Source organism: Rhamphochromis sp. 'chilingali', assembly GCF_963969265.1.
Source record: "Rhamphochromis sp. 'chilingali' genome assembly, chromosome: 16".
NCBI classification, from domain to species: Eukaryota; Metazoa; Chordata; class Actinopteri; order Cichliformes; family Cichlidae; genus Rhamphochromis; species Rhamphochromis sp. 'chilingali'.
Window position 1 is genome coordinate 13917621 of NC_137943.1, and position 21683 is coordinate 13939303.

The 21683-nt window shown below is 43.3% G+C and overlaps 1 protein-coding gene across 12 annotated transcripts in view; it reads left to right on the forward strand.

Annotated features, from left to right (window-relative positions):
- Nucleotides 1–484: 484 nt before the first annotated feature.
- Nucleotides 485–21683, forward strand: part of ptprsb (protein tyrosine phosphatase receptor type Sb) — a 73236-nt gene continuing 52037 nt past the window's right edge. For 7 of the 12 annotated variants that reach the window (XM_080862110.1, XM_080862115.1, XM_080862116.1 and 4 more), the window contains exons 1-4: nucleotides 488–815; nucleotides 13932–14145; nucleotides 17632–17780; nucleotides 20898–21039. In XM_080862110.1, coding sequence (XP_080718236.1) covers nucleotides 14001–14145; nucleotides 17632–17780; nucleotides 20898–21039 — 436 coding nt within the window. In that variant the 5' untranslated portion in view covers nucleotides 488–815; nucleotides 13932–14000. Of the gene's footprint in view, nucleotides 816–13931; nucleotides 14146–17631; nucleotides 17781–20897; nucleotides 21040–21683 lie in introns of all 12 variants that reach the window. The other 5 variants (XM_080862114.1, XM_080862119.1, XM_080862111.1 and 2 more) reach the window with 2 other exon arrangements.

Consider the following 21683-nt stretch of genomic DNA (forward strand, 5'->3'; position numbering starts at 1 on the left):
TCTCACCAGGACTTGTATTTCCCTACAATATTTTAGAGTCCAGCTGTAATTTAGTGTGGGAGTTCTGCTCAGTGGGAGCCGTTATGAGCCTCTCACTCTTTATTCCTGCCAGCAGCTATAATTAGATGCTATGTTATGGGAATCTAAGAGGTCTAGGGTGCTTCTCTTCATTTTAGCTCCTTGGGGAGCAAAGTGGGGGCAAATAAATAAATAAATAAATCAGTCACTAATACACAAGACCAACCTGCCACAGCTGCTGCCTCTTTTGCACCAGTCAGCGATACCAGAGAGAGCTGGAGGAGGTGGGGGTTGAAGTGGGGAAGTAATGGGGGTAATAGAGGTGATGGGGGATACGGTTGCTATTGGAGATCTTGCCTGCATCACGTCATGTGTAAGAGGGAGGGGTGGGGGGAGTGCTCCGGTGTGTGCATGAAAGAGAGAGAGAGAGAGAGAGAGCTGGGAGGGGTAGGCGAGGAGAGGGAAGGAGGAGGGCATTAAGGAAGAAGGCAGGGAGTATCAATGACATCAACCAGCAGTATCTGAGGCCGCCCGATCAGCAATGCTCTCCCGACAAAAGGGCTGAGGAGCAGCCGTGACCCGCTGCGCTCCGAGAGGTCGGTGGACAGCCAGGACGGTGTGTGGGGGGGGAAACGCCGGCGATGTGTGCATGCACCCTCCACAAAGGAAGACCTTCATCTGAGTGGAGCTGCCACTGGATTACATTTATCCTTGCTGTTTCTAAGGAAGCTTCCAGCTGCAAATCCACCCACATGAATCTACCAGACAGTAAGGAAGACGGAGCACTTCCTACCGAGGTAACCCGCACCATCCATTTATACATATGTATATTTATTTTAACAGTTAATGTTTGCAGTCGTGCACCCCACCCAGGCTGGTTACATTTTTACTTGTCGATTAGCCTTTTGGAAACTAAAGCGGCAAGAGTAGATCCCAGCCCGGATGGAATTTCACCGCTCAGTCTTTCCCGGGGTGTTTCTTTGTGGTGTTTCTCTTTTACTCAGCAGCTGCAGCATCACTTCAGATTTTGTTTCAAGCGTTTGGGTAAAAAAAAAACAACACACACACAAAAAAACGAGGTTGTGCAGATCAGGCTGGTTGGCAACAACGCTGTGAGTGCGCGTCCCTCTTCATCACCCCCTCCTCCTTATTGTTGGCTGGGCAGCATGAGGGACCCGGGCAGACTGGCAAAGCCTTTGTTCCTCATCAACTGTCATTAAAAGTGGCTTTTATTTTGATGGCCCTTTAAAGCGCTCTCCAGGGGCGACGAGTCTATGTTGAGTCCGTTTTTTTTAAAGACTATTAAAAAAAAGAAGAAGAAAAGAAAAAGAAAGAAAAATATAAACAGTAGACTCAGACAAGAAAGAGCTCATCTTTATGATCAAATCTATGTAACACAGGCATCTTGTATATCTGCCAAGGATATTTTTTAAAAGAAAGAAAAAAGGAAGAAAACTCTTAGTTCTGTTTCTATTGTGTCTAAATTTCACTGATGCCACGCCAAAGTAAATATAACACTATGATAATGTCATTATGTCAGCATACTCAAAGGGGCCCTCGCAGACACATTATGAATCCATACAGGCTATTATACCAGTATTTGTGAATCATTTATGGTATGGAAGGCACCAGGTGGCAAAGCGGATGGACTTATTTAGCAGGACTGGTTCCTAGACAATAGAGTGGTTCTGCTGCTGCTGCATCTGTTACTCTCCAACATTACTTAAAACAAGCCCATCTGCACATATAGGCAGTGTTTCTAGTCCATAGACCTCTCAGATGTCTATAATTATAAACACAAGGTTTTGACTGTTAACACAGCCAGTCACGCGTGCAGGCAGAATGTAATTTAATGATACGTCGATTCATCCTGACACATTTTCCGATGGCTATTGCCCGTTTGGGATTTAATCATGTAAACTTCAAGGGCCTGTTTAGTTTTTCTGGGTTTCCGTTGTGTGGCCTCTGTAAACTAGAAAATCACGCTGTCGTGGTGAATTTGAGGGAGGTCTTCCTCCTCACACACAGATGGGAAATGTTCCCTGGGGCACCTTGTGTTTGCTGGTTATTGTTCCAGACCATTTCCACATCCCTAATTATTTTAATCAGTCGTTTTTATGCATGGATTCCTCTCTTTAGCAGATCCCCTCCCGATTTTTTCCCCCTCGTCTTTTCAGCTCCACTCTGTGTTTAACAGAAGGCTACACTATGCACCTTCATAAGATGGCAAGCAATGTGTATATTTGCATCATTATGACAAGGAAGTCATTATGGTGGAAGCAGAATAACTGGACTGGTTGATTACCTCTGTGTGCTGGAAATAGATCAGATTTTCTCTTCCAAGAGTCAAGAGATTCTTGGCCCCATAGGTATTCATCTACGCGCTGTTAGGAGCGGTAGCTTATGAAATCAGTGATGGCATGTACTCTTTAAATAGCATTTCTAAGGGTTCAACCATGGGCCTCAATGGTTTTCTGCTCCCTCTGAACAGATACCACTGTAAGATCCATCCAGACTTTAATATGCCGGGTGACGTGTGCACTGGAGCAGCTTTGGTTTCCAAGTCAAAGGCTTCATTGAAGTCTCAATCCCACATTCTCGCTGCAGCGTCACCCTAACTGCTCTGCTCTCTTACGTTCTTCCCCTGTGTTACATGCTATGCCCATCTTTGGATTTTGCCAGGCTCTGTGCCTACCCTCCATTACCAGGAAGGAAGGAAGGAAGGAGAACATAAAGGCGTGCGACTTTGATGCTGGGAGCGTAGCCACCTGTATTACAAGAAGGAGGGAAAAAACAACTTGTTGTTGTCTAGGAATAGATATTAATTGACCTTTTCAAAGCCTTCCAAACAGTGAGCTTTTGTCTGCTTTGCCTCTGTTTATTTATATGCTCCTGAAAGCAATTCATATACAGCATGCAGAATGAAGCCGATACGCCTGTGTAATGTGGTTGGAGGCACCGCATTACTCAAAACAATACCCTTTAAAAATCAAAACATCTATTTTTTGACCTAATAACTGGAATGAAACTTGAATGAGGGACTATCAGGATGCACACTAAAACTATATTGTTTTATATCCAAATCTAACCCTTATCTTTAGTATGGCTGGGCATTAAACCAGCTTTCCTTATTATCATATCATCGTAGCATAGCATTAATGCTTTTCAAAATTCTGGTGGTCGAATTAGTATTTCTGAGCTAATCTAATTCATAAATGGTTAAATGAGGTGGCTGAGCCTTTCTATAGCATGTAGGAAGTATATTCTGTGGTATTTTATATGTTCATTTTGGTAATCGTCCAGCCATCAGATTATTCATATGACGACATTAGTTGCAAAGAAACACACACACAATTATCAACAATCACATACTAAATGCCCACTTTATGGCTTCATCACCACATCTAATGATAAAAGTTCAAAACTGGCTCCAAGAGTGCGTCGAGACATGCTTATTGTGTAATGGACTGGTTCTTATATAGTGCTTTTCTACTCGAGTCAAACATTCAGAGCTCTTTATACATCAGGACCTTTTTTTATGTAGCATTCACACTTCAAACAGCATCTTGCAGACTGGAGCACCCAGGGATTAAACCACCAACCTTCCAGTCAGTACATGACCTGCTGTACCTCCTGAGCCACAGCTGCCCTACTTTAAAATTGATGATGTGTACAAATAATTAAAGTACACAAAAAAGTATTAGGTAGCTGCTTTAACAGTTGAAACCTGCACTATAATCTAGTTATGTAAAGATGCGTCTCTTAAACCAGACCCATTATGATCCTTTCTTCGACCACAAGGGTCACTTGCGGTTATGTGAGTGTGTCTTTTCTTCATGGGTCTGTGTTCCCATGCGTACACATGAGTGAAGGCTCAGAGATAGGTTTTGACTTGACTGATGCCCTTCTCCAGATGAATCAGAGATTCTGATGTGTCAGCAGGGATGAATAATGCACGCTGCTCCACTACCTCTCTTCTCCACCTCTTGTCTTCAGTCATTTGCTTCTCTTTTCATCACAACTGCCACATCTGAAGAGATCTTCACCTTCATTTTCAGCCCTCCCCCCCCGGCCTCCTCCCTTATGCAAACGAGGTTTTGCTGCCGCCGCCGCCACCTCGCTCTCCCCTGGGTCAGCCCTGTTCTCCTTCCGAACAGCTAACTCGTTCTTATCATCGGGCGTTGCAGAAGTTTCTCCTGTTGAAATTTCGGCGCATTTCAAGATGAGGCGCGTGCAAACATTTGCGCTGAAAATGGCCAAGTGCTTTGACGTGCACAGCTCGTTATCAAGTCACGGGAGGACGACGTGCAGCCATTGACACGGGTTGACAGTTACATCCCTGACTGACAGGAGTCATTAGGAGGATAAGGTTGACTGACAAGAGGGCTGATAAAGCAGGAGACAAACTGACTAATCAGGACTTGGTGAAAGAGGGGATACCATTTGTTTTGAAGCGTCCAGTTAGATGTCATTAAATGTTTGACAGAATAATCCATGCTCCTCCACAGCAGCACTTGGCTGCTCTCTGAGGTATTTTCAACTCGTGGAGTAAAACAAGCAAACAAAAAACCCTTCTCTTTGAAGAAAGTGTAGGTTTCCATCAGTTAATTTTGGATGAAGTGATGCCAAAATCATTCTGATTGGAGGTCTTGTAAAGCATAAAATCATATGGCTTTGGTTTAATTGGTGTAATAAAGCCAATGCGAATGCTCATGGAGGCAGAAAAATTGCATCTGTATAGCTGTCATATACTGCAATCCCTTTTTTAGTACCATTATGTCATTATGGTACACGCTGTGTGGCAGAAGACTGGATTTGATAAAGTTAGCTCAGGTTTCTTAGCCGATTGTGGCTTTAAGGATAGCACTGTCAGTCTATAGCTATTAGATGTAAACTCATACACTTTAGTTCATGTTGCATAGAGGATGAATCCTACTGTTCAGCAGCATGATTGCTGATCAAATACCCACAACGCTAATAGCAGTCCCAACCCCCCAAGGCTTTATTTGGATACACTGTGTTTAAAACTAAACAACAAACTAGGTTCACAATGCAAACATTACCCCTGCGTTCTTGTGTGTTCAACTCCAAGCACTGCTGTTAATTACAACCTCACCGGCAGCTAGTAAACTTAAAATAGTCTTTATGTGAGTAATTCCGCATTAGCAGACTTAATGATTTTAAATTTCCCTGCAAATAAGCCCGGTGCTTGTGCCACCTATTTAAACCCTGCTGTCAGCGCTAGTCGTCCAATAAAAGAAAAGGTTTTGGCGTGCCTCCATATGCCAGTTGCCTTTGAAAGAACATCTTTATTGCTTTAGTGAAACAGCTTTGCTATGAAGACCTTTACCATGCAGGATGGTAAAGGGACGATGTCCAGGAAACTTGTGGCTCTATTCCATCGTCACAAATCACAGAGGGGAAATTTAAAAGCCGGAGGATTAGGCCTGATTCAGCAGGAGCATTCTGCAGTCTTTAATGTGTGTGTGTGTGCAGGTGCCGGGCCTGCCTGGTTGACATGGCTCTTGAATGCACCTCCACATTTGTCTGTGGCATTTCATGATTACTCTGTCTCCGCAGCACTGAAGGATGCCAGTTTGGATGAAGTGTTTGCTTGACAGGGGTGAGAGTAATGGCTAGTCATTGGTGAAAGGCGTCCGTGCACAAGTCTGTTACCCTTGACAAGCATTTCATCTCTTCACTTACCGAGACAGACTCCCCGACTGATTTCAGTTCTGAGGCAGAGGACAAATGCAGTTTTTCTACCCCATTACTTCGCTTTTCAATTCTATTCACAACTTTATTGTCCCTCAAGGAGAAATTCATTTGGCGTCACAAATCTCATCTCCATCAGGAAGTCATGCAATGGCTGGTTAGTGACAGACCTTTTAAGAGTAGCGCCTGTGTAGCACGTAAATAGGATTCGTTCACCGGCGTATGCGGCAAAAACATTGCAAGTTTTCAGTGTTTTGCCTTATTTTATATGTTTTACATTGACCTTAACTGCATACCAAACAGTGTGGCGTGTGAAATGAATGCTGATGCTCTACAGATGATCTCAGTGTTGCTGGAGAAAAGTGCTGCAGTTGTGAGTTAATGAGCTCTCAGTGGACGGCGTGTCATGTGACCACAGGAGACAGGTGATACCATGGCAGCGAAAATACTCTGGAGAGAGTGGCTTCTTGGGCAAACAAACAATGTGTCGACAGGAAATGAATAAGGACCTGCCGAAGCGGTTGCACATCGTTTACCTGAGCAAATATTAAAAGGAGGGTCGCTTCAAAATCGCAGCACAAAAGCTGCCTTTAAACACTTGTAAGGTTATGCCCGGGGCGTGTTGGACTTTAAACCATCTGCTGTGTGTTTGCAGACAGTGATTTTCATTTTTATAAATCAATAAGAAGATGAATCGGTTTGAAGACTCTCCGTGAAGCTTACATTAATGACATCCTCGTTGTTGGGTTATGTATGAATGGTAAATCAGAAAGGCGCTGTCTTTCTCAAGGCTGCTATTATTACTCTCGAGGCTTTTAACGGGCTCTGAAATCCGCTTCACACAGCGTGGCTTTGTCTCCTAGCTGATGTGTAGGTTTCGAGAAAGAGCTGAAACGTGGAGGTAAAAATGTGTGGCATGTCCCATTAATGAAGCGTAAGTGAAATATGATGATGGTCAGGACGATGACAATAACGTCCAGGAAGATGAAGGTGCTCTGTGTTGTCAGGGAGCCTCAGTCCTGCTGCAGGAGAAGCTCACTAATTGGTTGTCAGTGTGTGTTTTGTGTGTGCGTGTGTGTGTGTGTGTGTGTTTTGCTTGTTTTGCTTCATCTAAAACACATTTATTACCAGTGTTTTGGATTTATGTAAAGAAGCAATCGCCCTGCTTACATCTGAATCAGGAGCGGACAATTTACACTCTGCATCTTTTCTCATATGTCAGAGCTGTTTAACAATTAGGGACGTACATGCAAGTGCATAACTATGTGGACATCAGTATGTATATACAGTTCTTTCTCCCGCTGGGATAAGAGTCTGTGCCAGCCTTGGATATGCTAATTGGACAGTGAGTTGACAAGGGCTCAACCATCAGCCTGCGTAATGAGCCGCTGCACAGAAGATCGGCTGCCTCTGAAGAAGCGGCAACAGAGGAGGCAAAAAAACAAGGGGGTGCGGGGGGGGGATTGGGTCGCTGAAAGAAAATTACGAATTATGTTTGGGTGTTTGCGAGCTCAGTGTTGCCGTTTCAGCTGAGTGAGCATTGCGTAGGTGTCTGCATGTGGACACGCGCGCATCCTCTTCCTCTGCTTTTGTCAGATAAAAACCTTCATCTGTCAGGTGAAAACGCATCTGCTAAAATGTCAATTGTTTTTTTTTTCTTTTCTTTTTTTTTTTTTTTAGGGAGGAAAGAGCCATGTTTTAGCTGGATGACAATGCATTTTGGCATTACCCTAAGGGATTTGAAAGAGGTTTATGAGCCTAAGGGGTTGAAAAATTGACTGAGCTCACGGAGGAGCAAATAATCCTTGAACTTATTTGAAAGCGTGAAAAATTGTCAAATTGAAGCTGCAAGGTTTGCACACAGTTCCGTGATGCATAGATCATGAATATGGGACCTGTTGTCAGGGCCTATGGATTCTGGGCTGACTCTTAAATATCCTGGCTTTCCTACCAATCTTAACAAGTATAAAGATTACACACAACGTTCAGCTGAGAATCAGATCCATCTGGCCCTTGTGTGTACTGGCTTCATAATTATATTACTATCATATTTTTTCAAAATCACTCATTCGACTTGGAGCCTTGTCAGACAGTAACATACTTAAACTCGGTGTAAGCAGCTAATGGGTAAAACTACCACCTCAGAAAACAGGTGGCAGGGTATTAAAGAACCCTTAGCTGTTAAAATAAAGGTCAGAGAGTAATTTAATTTTTTTTAATTAAATGTAATCTAATACCAGTGCAATGAATGTGTTTAACAGATGTGTGACATTAGGAAAGGATCTTTTTCTCATTGAAATGTTAAGGACACCAGAAGGATCAAATCTAACTTCTTGTGAGGAGGCGACAAGGACTTCCTTAGCCAGTAAATGCGTGTCAACCCTCTGACCTCCCGTAAGATAATCAGGCCTGTGTACACTTTTATAGCATTTTACAGGCATTTCCTGCTTAGCAGGATCTAGTCCATCTGTTGCTAGGCTTATCTGAGGCTGTTTTATCCATCAGAAAGAGATGCCTCTTTCTAGTTGTGTTGGTCAGTCTGACCTTGGAGCCCCTTTTAAGACGCGTGGGTGTACATTTGCCTCACCATTGTTGGGATACGGCAGCTTTAGTCCGTCCCGGGTATGCAGCGATTGAGGTCAAAGTGAAAGTTAGTTTGGTTAGTCACGCTTCTGTCTCTCCTCTCCACCCCTCCCTTTGTTCATCATCACGAATCAGTGTGTCGTCTTGGCTCGGAAACGTAGTTTTGATGGGGAAAAACTGAAGCGCGTCCAGATTTTTCTTTATAATGGGGAACAGCGATTTTAATGCTTAAATAGTCACATGATGCTCGTGCTGCTCTATAATTTTATTGATGTGCTGATGTGCAGAGAGAAAGGCTGTACTGGCATCTTCTCTTAATGCTGGGATTAGAAAGAGGGGTCAGACACCCAGGACGTTGCTGCAAATCTGGCTAAAATGAGGAAAGTCAAAGCGTAGAGTCCAGGAAAGCTCTTCTCTTTTTAGCTGTGGGTGATCAGTTAATTAAACTGTGACCTAAAGCTAAATTCACGCTCCCCACCAGAGAAAGCCTGAGAGAGTATGTGGGTAGATTCAGTTTTGAATTTTGTTTTGTTATCATCCCGAGAAAGTGTATTTAATCTGTAAAAGCTTATTTCATCATAATGAGAAAGCCATGCTGCTTTTTCTTTCTGAAGAGCTTATAATAAGGTATAAAAGGAAACTTCCTGCTGGAGACAGAAAGATTTGAAAGCACCCACAGTAGCACCCACACCAAACCCACCCCTGAATACCTGTGTATGTTCACATCAAAACTGTGCAAACAGAAATCTCTCTAAAACATTCAAGTAAAGCAAACCGTCAGCTACATCAAGGTGTCGAAACAAATGAGGAATTAAAGTCAGCACTCACCTGTCACACAGTATGACCCAGAAACAAATTAAACAAACAGAAGAACTGATGAACAAAGACACATGTATTAATAATGTATGCTGTTCTCCGTCTACTAATCCAAATAGGAAAATGAAAATGCATAATTTTCAAATAAAAAAAGACGACAGATAATTTCTAGTGATTTGTTTTTAAATGTACTTTTTAAAATTGTTGAGATGTTGTAAGTCAGATCTGGCAGAGTTAAGGATAGTTATTTATAATTTTACAACAAGATACTTTGAGCTGCTCCCTTTTTCACACGGGCTCGCCACAGCAGGTAGCGCTCCGTGCTTAATTTGGCAGATGTTTTTTTTTAAATACCAGATGCCCTTCCTGACGTAACCCAAACAGGTTTGTGTTTTCTCCTAGGATTGAACCTGGGAGCTTTCACTTGCTAAGCAAATGTGTAAACCGTACTGCGGTACTACCACTACTAAGTACTACCACTCTAATCCTCCAATCTTATTTTCTTTATGAGCAAAGCTGTTATTCTCTCTTGGACAAGTAATCATTTTGTGTGCAATTAGTGCTTTCATTCATAGTTCACTTTAGTAATTATTAACTAAGTCGAAGAAAAATGCAAGTCACAATTTAACTGAGACCAGAGTGGTGCCTTTAAATTGCCTTTTTTCCCCTGACCAACCATCAAGCCCCCTAATTACTCAGCTCAGTGTGACATGATTTAAAGCAAAATAGTCACTTAGTGAAGATAGAGAATAACAGTAATTGGGATAAGGCTTAAATGAATGGATGACAGAAAAGTCACAATCTCATCAATGAATTGATGATCCGCATTTCCCCTCGGTTATGTGCTACGTGACGATTAGAAAAGAAGGCAGCGCACGCGACATATATGGGTTTTCCTTCCATGCCTACATGTTTCTTAGGCTATTTCTGTGAGTCATGTTTGCTCTCAGAGGTGTGATTTGAAACTCCAGCAGCAGCCTTGTTTATAGGCTCAGACCCGTGATGAAAATGGTAGCTGCGGGTTGGGAATTTTATTGGTGTTTGTCAAAATGTCCCCTGATAACGCTGTTTGGATGCGCGTTGTATGAGGCAGCCCCTGCTTCAGCATCCTGCAGCATTAAGCAAGACCGATGGAGGTTTAGTTGGAGTACGCAGGTCTACATATGCATTTAAATTCCAGGGAGGGGTAGGGGGTGGGGGGCATCTCCGTGTTTGAGTGACAGCTGTTTTTTTTCTTGTTAGAGAGGAGCCTCAGATATTTTATTTCCACTGCTAAAAATGTAACCAGGGCGGTGTAGCTCATGCCTGCAGTAAGCCGTACTTCATCCTGTGCTTCTGATCCTCAGCGTGTGAGCATGTGTGTGTGTTCATAAACGTGTGTGTGTCTGTGGGCTGTGTGTTTAAGAGAGAAAGTGAAGGGAAGTGTGAGCGAGCGAGTGCCAATCTCCCCCATGATGCTTTGCCATCTGCCATGTTTATGTGTGTGCGTTCGTGTTGTGTGCGCACGGCCCTGTGGGTGTGCAAGCATTTGCGAGTGTCGTTTGCCTACAGGGTCCAGGGTCGTAGAAACATGAAGTAATATCGCTTCTAGTCTGGCCATGTATGTTAGTGATACAGGATTTCTACTCCAAATGCCTCCACTCCAAGCTGGCACTAAAACGTGCATAATTCAAGACATGGTTATATTTGTGCCGAAAAAGTTTAAGTGCCCATATTTGTGTACATGATTTCAGAATCACTGATAAAAATGTGAGAGAAGGCTAACTGCAGTGCATGCATTCTCATTAAAATCCAAAAATAACTCAGTGGTGCACAGCCATGTGTTTATTTCTGTTTATTTCAGTTGTGTTCCCTGTAATTATAAATGCCAGACTACGTATATACATATGTATAGTTGGACTGATTCCTCCTCTACAAGACTCCTTTGATGCTTACTCCCAGAACTGGATCCAAATTAAAGGTAAAAGGAATCAACACGAGCCTCCTTATCAGGTGTGCTCACTCACAGCTAACGTGGTGCAGCAGGAAACAGATCTGGTCCTTCCATGAGTGCTCGTGGCTCGTTGTCATGGAGACGGGCCTTGGGAGACCATCTCAACCCACTTGTGGTGCAAGGCATCGCGGGTACGGTGGGAAGGGAGGGAGTGAGGAGGGTGGAGGGAAGGAAGGTGCGGGGTGGGAGGACGAGGTGAGGAAAACAAAACATGTCATCTTTCCGAGGGGCCCCAGCGGAGCAGGGCCAGGTTGGATGCCACCTAAACAATGTTATTTCATCAGCCTGATGGGGCACAATAACCGGTGTACGTTTCACCACCTGAGCTTTGGTGTCATTATCGGCTTCCCCGCAATAAATAGCACACGCATCCCCATCAATCTATCTGTCTGGCTGACCATCTGTGTTGTCACACTGAAAAGGTAATAAGCACAACCCCTGCTGTCCTCTCTCTTTCCGGATGCTGAGCTCGGATGATCGGGGTGGGGGGAGTTGCAGTATCTCTGAGGGGTTATTGGCCTGAGTCATGAGAATTTTTGTGCTCGCACCTTTTAATTCTGCTTCGGCAATGAGCAACGTGCCTGGTTGTTGACTGTTTGTATGCTGAGAGGTGAAGACGATTGTTAGTTACCATAAGCACGAGCTCAGATATGCTTAGATGGGCCTGGTCTGCTGGGTCTGCTCCTGCTGGGGCTTCTGTGTATCTGTTTTGGCTTCTTCCCTCAACTTTCACAGCTGTAGGATGCTCTAAGCTCTTTTGTTTGAACTGTGTCAATGGACCAACAACAGCTGGAGCAGCCGGTGCAGGGCAGCTGGGGCGGAGGAAGAGGATTTGTATACAAGCAGGGGTTAGAGTGCGTATAAAAAAAAACAAAAACGAGTAAAGGAGATGAATGATCGGGTATCACAGAGAAGATGGCATCGAGGAAGGAAAAGAGAAAAACGGGGAGGAGAGGGGCGGAAGCGGATGAAAGGAAATGGGAGAAGAGGAGATTTCTGGAATACTGAGACTAATGCAGGAGTGTGACGAGAGTAAGATTAAGGATTAGAGGCTGTGCGTCTATAGTGAAGGTAGAGGTAGAGAGGGGTTTTTGTCAGTAGGTGAAAAGACAACAGGGAGGAGGGGATAAACGAAATGATAGAAAGGGTTGGACTGAGGTCACAGAGAGATATTAGTGCCACAGCAAATCCAGCACACAGGACAGTGGTAGCAGACGCTGCATCATGCAAGGAGTGCCTAATGTTTCAGTGGCCATGTGGCTCTACGCAGAACGGTAACCCTGGTTAGATTAACGCTGGCAAATTGAGTTTCCGTAAGAGGGGAATTTACTTAACATGCTACCAATGGTGCTCGAATGAGCTCTGATCTGATTTTTCTTATCACATTGTTCAATTGAAAAGGGGACGCTGAAAGCTTTTCTATTCAGCGGCTATTACACGGCGTTAGATAAGGCGAGGGCAGAGCGGCGAGAAGAGTCTCTATCAGATAGACGGCCATGTTTTCAGTCGAGCTATTTTTAGTGTAGGAACTGGCAGACAGTAATGTTTATGAGCAGGTCATTAGCTCAATAAGTGGTTGGAGGAGACTTTGAATATGTAACTCACCAGAAATGCCGCTTTCGCTTAGGAAAGGCGACTAAGTGTTGGCCTGATCGCTGCTCCTCCATTTCTGGCAGCGTATCGGCGGATGTCAGGGTGAAAGTGTGCTTATGGGTGTTTGCGCATATTTATGTGCCAATCACAGCCTGCCCTGTCACCTGTTAATGCTTATTATGTCTCCCTGGGAGCGTATATGTTATCCCGTACTGCTGCTTGAAAGGAGAACATGTATGTGCGTGATTTATGACAGGTTAACAAAGGCTCCTTTCTCATTTGGCCTCCCCACCTGCGTTCTGACACATCGGGTGAGAGGGGTGGGGGTCGGAAGAGCTCGATAGGACTGAGGAGTTATTGACTCCCAGACGGGGAGCTTCTGCACAGCTTGTCTAAATCTCTGTAAGCAGACAGCTGAATTATGTTCAGTCTTACAGATTTGTGTGCCCATGTGCGCTTGTGTTTGTGTGAAGAAAGAGAGTGAAAAAAAGAAAAAAAAGAAATGCTGATGGAGATCCCCCCCAAGGCTAGGGATTAACAAGAAGGGGGTACATCTATTAAAGCAGCAGCTTCTGATACGTTTGCCGTTATTGAATTTTGCCGCATTCCTACTGACCCCCCCCCCCCCCCCCCCCCCCCCACTCTTCTTTGTTTGAGTGTTTTCCATTACGGTGGTACACTCTGGATGTATTATTGCATTAACACTTTTATGTGGCACCAGAAAACTAAAATACTGAACGCTAAGAAGGAATTAGGCCAGAGCAAAATGAAATTATTAGGACGTCTTAGAAAAAAAAAGAACTTAAAACTGTATCATTGCAGCTCATTTCACGGCTCACTAGAAAAGAAGACTTATTAATACAGAAGCAGTATGCTGGAAACTATTTCGGTCTGTTTCTTGTCATAGTTATTGAGCAGTGGCTCTATTGTTCTGGTATTAGTTCAGCCAGAGCTGGCCTGCTTGAGCTGTTAATCCCAAGTCAGAAGTGCTCTGACTAAATCAAAAGACCTAATCCTGCATTAGCATGAATATGTCTTTAATTTTCTTCGTGTTTTTATTATTTTTTCTACATTAGTATAAAGTATTGTATGTTTTCCCTCTTCCTTCATGGTGCGTTGACATTTCAGATGCTGCTCTAAAAGCAGAATGATGAATCAGAGGTGACGGAAATATGCCTGACCTTCCTTCTTTTTTTTTCTCTTGTGTCTGCAGAGTGCCTATCCCTGTTGAGTGAAGCCCTACTCAAATCTCCGTCATCTCTAACCAATCTACGGTGGTGCCATGCCTCGGCCCAAGACTGGTGGAGTCCTGGCCCAGGCCAGAAGGCCAATCCTGGGGCTGTGGATTAGCCTATCTCCCCTGTGTCTGCTGTTGCCTTTGATTATCCTGCTAACCAGACCTTTGAGCAGCGTGGGTGAAGCACTAGGTACATCTATCTATCTATCTATCTATCTATCTATCTATCTATCTATCTATCTATCTATCTATCTATCTATCTATCTATCTATCTATCTATCTATCTATCTGTCTGTCTGTCTGTCTGTCTGTCTGTCTGTCTGTCTGTCTGTCTGTCTGTCTGTCTGTCTGTCTGTCTGTCTGTCTGTCTGTCTGTCTGTCTGTCTGTCTATTTATGTGTTGGTAGTCTTTTTTTGTCTTTTTGTCTTTTTCTCAGTTGAATGGCAGCTGGTATATTGTCAGCAATGAATGCGAGGCACAGACGTGTATATATATGTGGCTGTGTGTGTGTGTGTGCGTCTTTGATTCTGTGTGTGTGTGTATGTGAGTCTATGTGTGCGGTGTGTGTTGTATGTGTGTGTGTGTGTGTGTGTGTGTGTGTGTGTGTGTGTGTGTGTGTGTGTGTGTGTGTGTGTATGAGAGGAGTGGATCCAGGCCCGTCAGCACATCATCTTAGGGCTGTAGCGTTGTTAATGTGTTGTGATAAGCCAGGAGGTTCCATCAGCATGTTCCTCATCATCTCCTTGATTACAACATTTCCACAAATTTCCTGCCTCAGTTGGCCACACACATAAGATACACAAATGCACACACACACACAGCTGTCAGAGCTCTGAAAATGTTACTAAACTGATATATTTAGATTTTCTTGGATAAGAAGGTAAGATAGGTTAAAGACAGAGATGGCACCTCTCACCATTAGATACGGCAGTTGCCTCGTGCATTTTTTTTTTCATCTCCCATTTGCGTAACCAATTTGCGTCCACGGTTCTTTTATAAGACTGACATCATATCTGAAATCTTTTTATATTCAGTGAAGAGAAAAAAAATTACACAACAGCCAACTTTCAGCTGAAATGTTGTGGGACTGAATATTGCTGCTTTTTGACCACCTACAGTGTTGCTCAGCAGAGCAGATAGTATTGTGGAGGGGAAAATAATCTTTCTTTCCCTGTAGATCCAAATCTCTCTAGCTTTCTGAGTAACGAAGGAGATAAAATCATAACTGGAATTCTTCCATTAACAATATGTATAGCAGAACAATGACCAAATTAGCCTAGGTAAACAGATTACACCATATAATGGACAATAAGTACTTCTAAAAACGAGAGATTTGCTAGTAGGCCCTCAGTGCCTCTGAGTATTTACTGGTTCAACTCAGCTCTTTTCCAAATTATTGAAAATTAATTTCAGATATTATGCTTCACCATCACTTTGTCGAATTTTATGCAAAACATGGTTAGCGTTTTCCTGACAGTGATCCTCTTCCGAGACAGTGTTCCTTTTATTTTCGTCTCTTATGTGCCCAGCAACACATCGTACTCTGCAGTCATCATCTTTGTATCACAGGAGGTTTTATTTTTAAATTTCCTTTCATTTTTGTCACGCATTTAGCCAGGAAATGCAAACAAAGTTGACAACAAAAAACACACAATCAGGAAGAGATGCATTATTAAAGTGGCTTAAGGGCTTGTCAGACCACAGCTGGTTGCACTAATACCTTTGCCATAAGTAGCGTCTTTTAGAGCTGTACATTTCACAAGAGGTTACTCTAATTCCCCCAAAAGAAAATTTCCAACCCAAACTTATTCCTCTTTAGCCCACAGCGTTACTTGAAACAAGCTCCGAACTCATGGCACTACGCCTGCAGGTGCCAGCTGTATCTCAGCTCAGCAGCAGTCAGTCTTTCAGTCAAATGATTACCGGTTACAAAGGTGCTCCCTTAAAAACAGACAATAGGTATTTCAGTGGTAGACCATCCTGTTCCGTGGAAACAGAGTGGGACTTGGTATTAAAGAGCCACGGTTTCTCATTAGTGCCTCTTTTTTCGGGGCAGCTTTCTGGAATCTTCCTCTCATAACTAGTTGCTGTTCAGTCCACATCCATCCAGAGCCAGTAGCTTGTAGGGCTTTTCTCTGGCTTTCAGAAGAGGCTTAAGTGGTAACACTGCCAGTGGGGTAGGTTTTGCACGCGGATTGGTGTTGAAGTACATTAAAAAGAACATAGAAAACGTTTTGGACTCAAAGTAAAGCCACCGAAAACCATGTTCAATCCCTAAGAAGAACATGAAATTCATTCATAACCCTATAGGATGGAGAAAGCAGTTTCAGCCATGGCATTTAGTCTTTTTTGATTTTTTTTTTTTTTTTTTTTGATAGTTCTTATATTGTTGTCAGAAAAAACCAGCAGCCTGCTCAATAGTCTGTGCTTTTCTAAGAGTCCTCAGAAAAAACTACCCTGCTCTTGAATCCCAAAATGGTGGGCATAAATTTGTTCTGATTGACTCTACTGTACCAGCTTTTTGCTTCTTCCTGTGCGGATTATGGCAAACCACTTTATTTCTGACATTCAGAGTGGGTCTTTAAGAGACAACACGGGGCAGTCGGGACAGGAGCAGTCTTTTGACATAATGTTATTCCAGTTACTGTCAAGGCACTGGGAAGTGTTCTGCATGGCTGTTAACCAACGAAGTGAGTAGGAGTGGGAAGACGTGCAAAAAGGCTTTAGAATCTGCTGGTGATTTCTTGATAGGCATGGCTTCTTTTTTTTTTGCTCCTGTGTGGCCTTCAGAGCAGAAGTGAATCAACACAGGCAGACCTCACCCACCCAGATGTAGGGGAGGAGGCATCCAGGTTGCCATGGTAAGGGTCATCCTGATTTCACCCTGGTGGATAGCGGTGTTTCTGTAGCTGAGGAGGAGTTAAGCTGGGCACCATGGAAACAGGCCACAGACAGATAGCAAAGGGTGGATGCATGAGGTTGTTTGACTGATCTGACTCAGCCGCTGTGAGAAGTGTAGGTTCGCTACGCCTGGCTCAATATCACACTTGGAAATTGCTGTTTTCGTCTTAGAGGGCGACCGCAGCGCTCATACGTCCCACCTAAGATGCTTTCGGCCTCCAAGATGAAATTGTCTCCTTGAGTCGACTCTGAAAATTAACAAAAGCCTGTGCTGCTGTGTTCATTGTGTTTGCTAACATCATCAGGATCTCTGTGCAGTTCTTTGGCATGCACAGGCATAAATGACACCTCTGATATTAATACATTTAAACCAATTATATGCTGTGAATTTGCAGCCAACACTTCACCTACCTGTGAAACACTCATGTGTCATGACAGCCTGTGCTGCATGAAATACAATGGCAGCCTGCCCTCGAGAAAGCAGAGAGACGGAGAGAGAGAAAGAGATGTTCCTGTGAAGCCCAGCCCCATCTTTTATTTATGGCCCACAGGAAGTCCTTCAGTTTGTCCTCTAGATGATACCCAGGAAGTAAGCACAACACATAGCCATCAGAACACAAGTCGGCCTGACCAGTCACTGACAGTGAAATGGGGCGTGGTCAGCGGGGACGGTTGTTGCTGGTTGTGGAGTTCATTTGTAGCCCTCTGGTGTCTTGTTTTAATTTTCCCCCATCCCTCACTCACTTTTCTCCCTCCTTTTCTCTCTCTCTCTTAGCTCCCCCAAAATTCACCAAGACTCCCACAGACCAGATCGGAGTATCAGGAGGTGTAGCATCATTTGTGTGCCAAGCCACAGGCAATCCCAAGCCCTCTGTCTACTGGAACAAGAAGGGCAAGAAGGTCAACTCCCAGCGTATCGAGGTGGTTGTCACAGTGCTCAATGTTCAACTCCTACTGTAACTGCATGACAGATATGAATATGCAAATCCATTTAAAAAACATGCATATTATTTGAATGTATACATTAATTACAACCTTGACGTTACACTGTAAATAAATTTATACAGAGAGTGGATAGGCGAAAAACTGTTAAGATAAAACTTTGTTATGTATGTGAGAAATAGTTTTTTTTCCAGTTATTTTTTTTTTTATTTTAATATAAAATACTAAAAATATGTTTTGGAATCAAGGTATGTTCACAAATTTTTGAAATACACAGACTGGTATCTTTGATGTGTCTGATTAAATAAGAGGCTACACCAGTGCGCTGATTAGCTTAGCTTAGCATACAGAATGGTAGCTGGGTGAAGCAGCTATTCGTTCTTTTTAAGTCTCTGAAAATAAAAATATAAAGGTAATTCATTGTTTGTTTAATCTGTACAATAAGTATAATATGCCAAACGTATTAAAGGGTTTATTATTATTGTTTTTACATGCTAAATCAGTATTCTACGCATGCAATTAGCCAGCTAGCTTGTCTATGCTGAAGCTAAGTGTAGCGCACATAGGGTTGCCAACCGTCCCTTAAAATACGGAATCGTCCCGTATTTCGAAACAAAAGTACACGTCCCGATTGAGCTAATAAGGGACGCACTTTGTCCCGTAATACAGTGAGAATCAAAAGTAGTCTATAAATGTTTATGGAATTAACACTTTGTTTGAAAACATAATTCCCAGCCCCTCTCCTGCTTTGTGACCAATGAGCTGACAGCACACTTATGACAATTCGAGTATGACAATTCAGATTACCGCTCATCTCATTGGTCGAGGAAAGGTCGCTTGCGGAGAAAATACCGGAAGACAACAGATGACCACAACAAGAAGCATGGCCAACAGGGGAACAAACGCCGACTCTGCGGTGCAAGTCTCGGACGACAGTACACCTAAAGCTGGGCAAACACTGTGCGATTTTTTTCAGTCACGTTATTCAGCTCCTGCTCAAACTGCACGATTGACTCGCAGGGGTTAGAAGTTCGTATGTCACGATGTACTCCCACACTATACCGCCCGATGCTCTGATGGGACCTGAGTGCTCACACTGTGCCTCCATAACATGAAGGTTATAACAGAAAATCTGTCGCTCGCTCTCTCTGTCTTTCACTCACACAGACACACCACTACCATCAACTTTGCTAAATTGCTAATGAAAAACATTGATCAGGCAGCTGTGATTGAGCAGCAGTGTAAATCCAACTATTTTCACGGTTGTTGTGGTTGTGATAATTTTGTGATGCCACATCGAAAAGGCTCGGATGAGCTTTCCAAAGTTCTACAAGTTGTGCCTCCATCGCTTGTGTCCAGATCACATGCTGCACAGCCGTGCTGCTCCGTCTTTTTCACCGACGTTTACGTTTGCGCGCGAGCAGTGTGAGCGGCTGTGGTGAGAACCTCACGAGCGATTGATGATCGGGAGCTGGTCGTGAGGTGTTAATCGCTTCTCGTTACCCCACGTATACTACACGACGCACAATGAAGGCCAAAATCGGTCCGATCACTCAAAAATCGGCTCAAAATGGGCCAAAAATCGCACAGTGTGAGCCCAGCATTAGAGCAGCAATGTTTGTTCCCCTCAGAGAAAGGGAAGAATGGGAAAAGGAAAACACCTGGCTGGAAAACGTTAATATGGGCATGTGCAGTGAATATCAGCGCTATGTGGCCAGAAGTGTGATAATATAATTTATTTTGTGTAATAAACAACTGCAAGGATAGATGATTACAACAAATTGATGACTAATACATAAAAGTAATACATAGATGAATAATGATGATGAGTTATGATGCGTAATCATGGGAACAAGCGGGTTTACAAACAGGAGCAGCTGATTAGCATTAGAAAAGCTGAAATAATACCTCAACTGAAGCCAATTGTACTAAATGCACTAAATGTGCACTGTTACAAGAATATTTTTCTTTCTATTGTTTTCTATTATTTTAAGTTAAGCAGGACAGAGTGCTTTTAAAGAAAGATTTACTTATATTCTCAAAAGTTAAGCATGACAGGCTTCTGTTTAAGAAAGAGACCTGTTTTACTGTGTTAATGTTGTCATTTTGAGCTAAAAATAAATGGCTAAATGATCATTTGTTTCACATGTGTTCATATCACAAAGAATAGAATATGCATCTACTTAAATCAACTTCAAGTCAAATGGTTAAAAAAATAATTTCACACACAAAAAAAGAGCTAGAAAATTCACCACACTGGGAAGGGTGAAGACAACTGGGTCGCCCGGCCCTGGCCACGAGGTGTCCCTTATTTATTTTTCAGGGAGTTGGCAACCCTAAGCGCACACCTTCTTTAATGCTGATCTAAGTTAACTGACCTCTTGGCTGCAGCTCCAAAGTTAAACAGGCGGTATCAGTATTATCAAGAAGATAAAGAGACCCAACATTTAAACTATTAGTGAAAAATAATTGTTTAAAAATACATGTTTCCAATATACAGTAGATCACAAGGTTCCATTAAACGTCCGATCATTTTACAAACCTAAAATAAAACTAATCAATGGACCCTTAAGTATTACTGACTTTACTGCCTATTGAATTCACATATTGCTGTCATGGAGCTATACAGCAGCCTAGTCCAGAGAGTAAATTCTTGTGGCTCAGTAGAGGCCTGACTGTGTATTGATCCTGTGACCTAATGGTTAGAAATACTCAGTTTCTACCAGAGGACCTCATTCAACCCCCCCATCTCAGTAAGTATCAACCCAGATGAAGTGTATTTGTGCAAGAAACTGCCTCCTTCTTTACCCGCTCCAGGTAAATGTGTGAGCACAGGTAAATGTTTTGTATCTGTGCCTGACCTCTAGCATTTCCGTAGAGAAGAGCAAACAAAATCATTATTTGTATTTATTATTATTATTTGTATTTCTTTTTTTCTGGTGGGGCATGATGAAGTGCTTAGCTGTAATTGTTGTGATATTAACACAACACACACTGGGCCGAGGTGCTGACATGCAACATTATAGTCAGCTGCTCTAATAGTAGGGTTTATGTGCCTCCTCTGCTGTGACTAATATGTCTTGTTCTGTGGCTGTCCAGACCATAGAGTTTGATGATGGTGCAGGTGCTGTGCTGAGGATCCAACCACTTAGAGGTCCCCGAGATGAGAACACCTACGAGTGTGTGGCACGTAACAGCGTAGACGAGAAGTCTGTCACTGCAAAGCTGTCCATTATCAGAGGTAAGACAAACAGAAAACCCTCACATATACTGTACACACACACGCACACACACTGTGTCTACTCAAGAGGTGCTTTCTTTTGCACGCTCGCCTTCAACCGGCATCCCTGCTTCACTGAGCTGTCAGTCGTAGATGTAACAGCGAAGCAGGGCCGCACCCTGCCAGCACAGGAGGCTGCAGGGAGCTGCTCTTTTTATAGTCCCTCTGAGTGCAGCGAGCGTGATCTGGCCACAGAGAGGGCCAGCTAGCATGCTAGCTAAGGGGCATTTTAGCAAACTGTACCGGCTTGCTCTAAACGTTGCACTTCCCGTCCAGAGCGAGGGTGTTAATCGAATGTACACTGGCCCCTTGAAGGAAAACTTATCTAATGTGGAGCTCCAACATGTTATAGACTAAAATTGCAGCATGTGGCTGATAGCTTGGCATGAGAGCACCTACCATCTACCCAGCACAGCAGGAATGAAAGAAGAAACAGAGGCATGACTGCTCAGGCTGTTAATACATGAAGGAAAATCAAGGGATTACGCCCTGGTTTGGCAAAGAACCTTTGCTCGCTAGGAGTAAATAAGGAGGAAAAAGGGAAAGGGGGGATGGAAGAGGTCAAATGGAGATGATGGAAGATGAAAAGATGGCAGTAAGTTGCG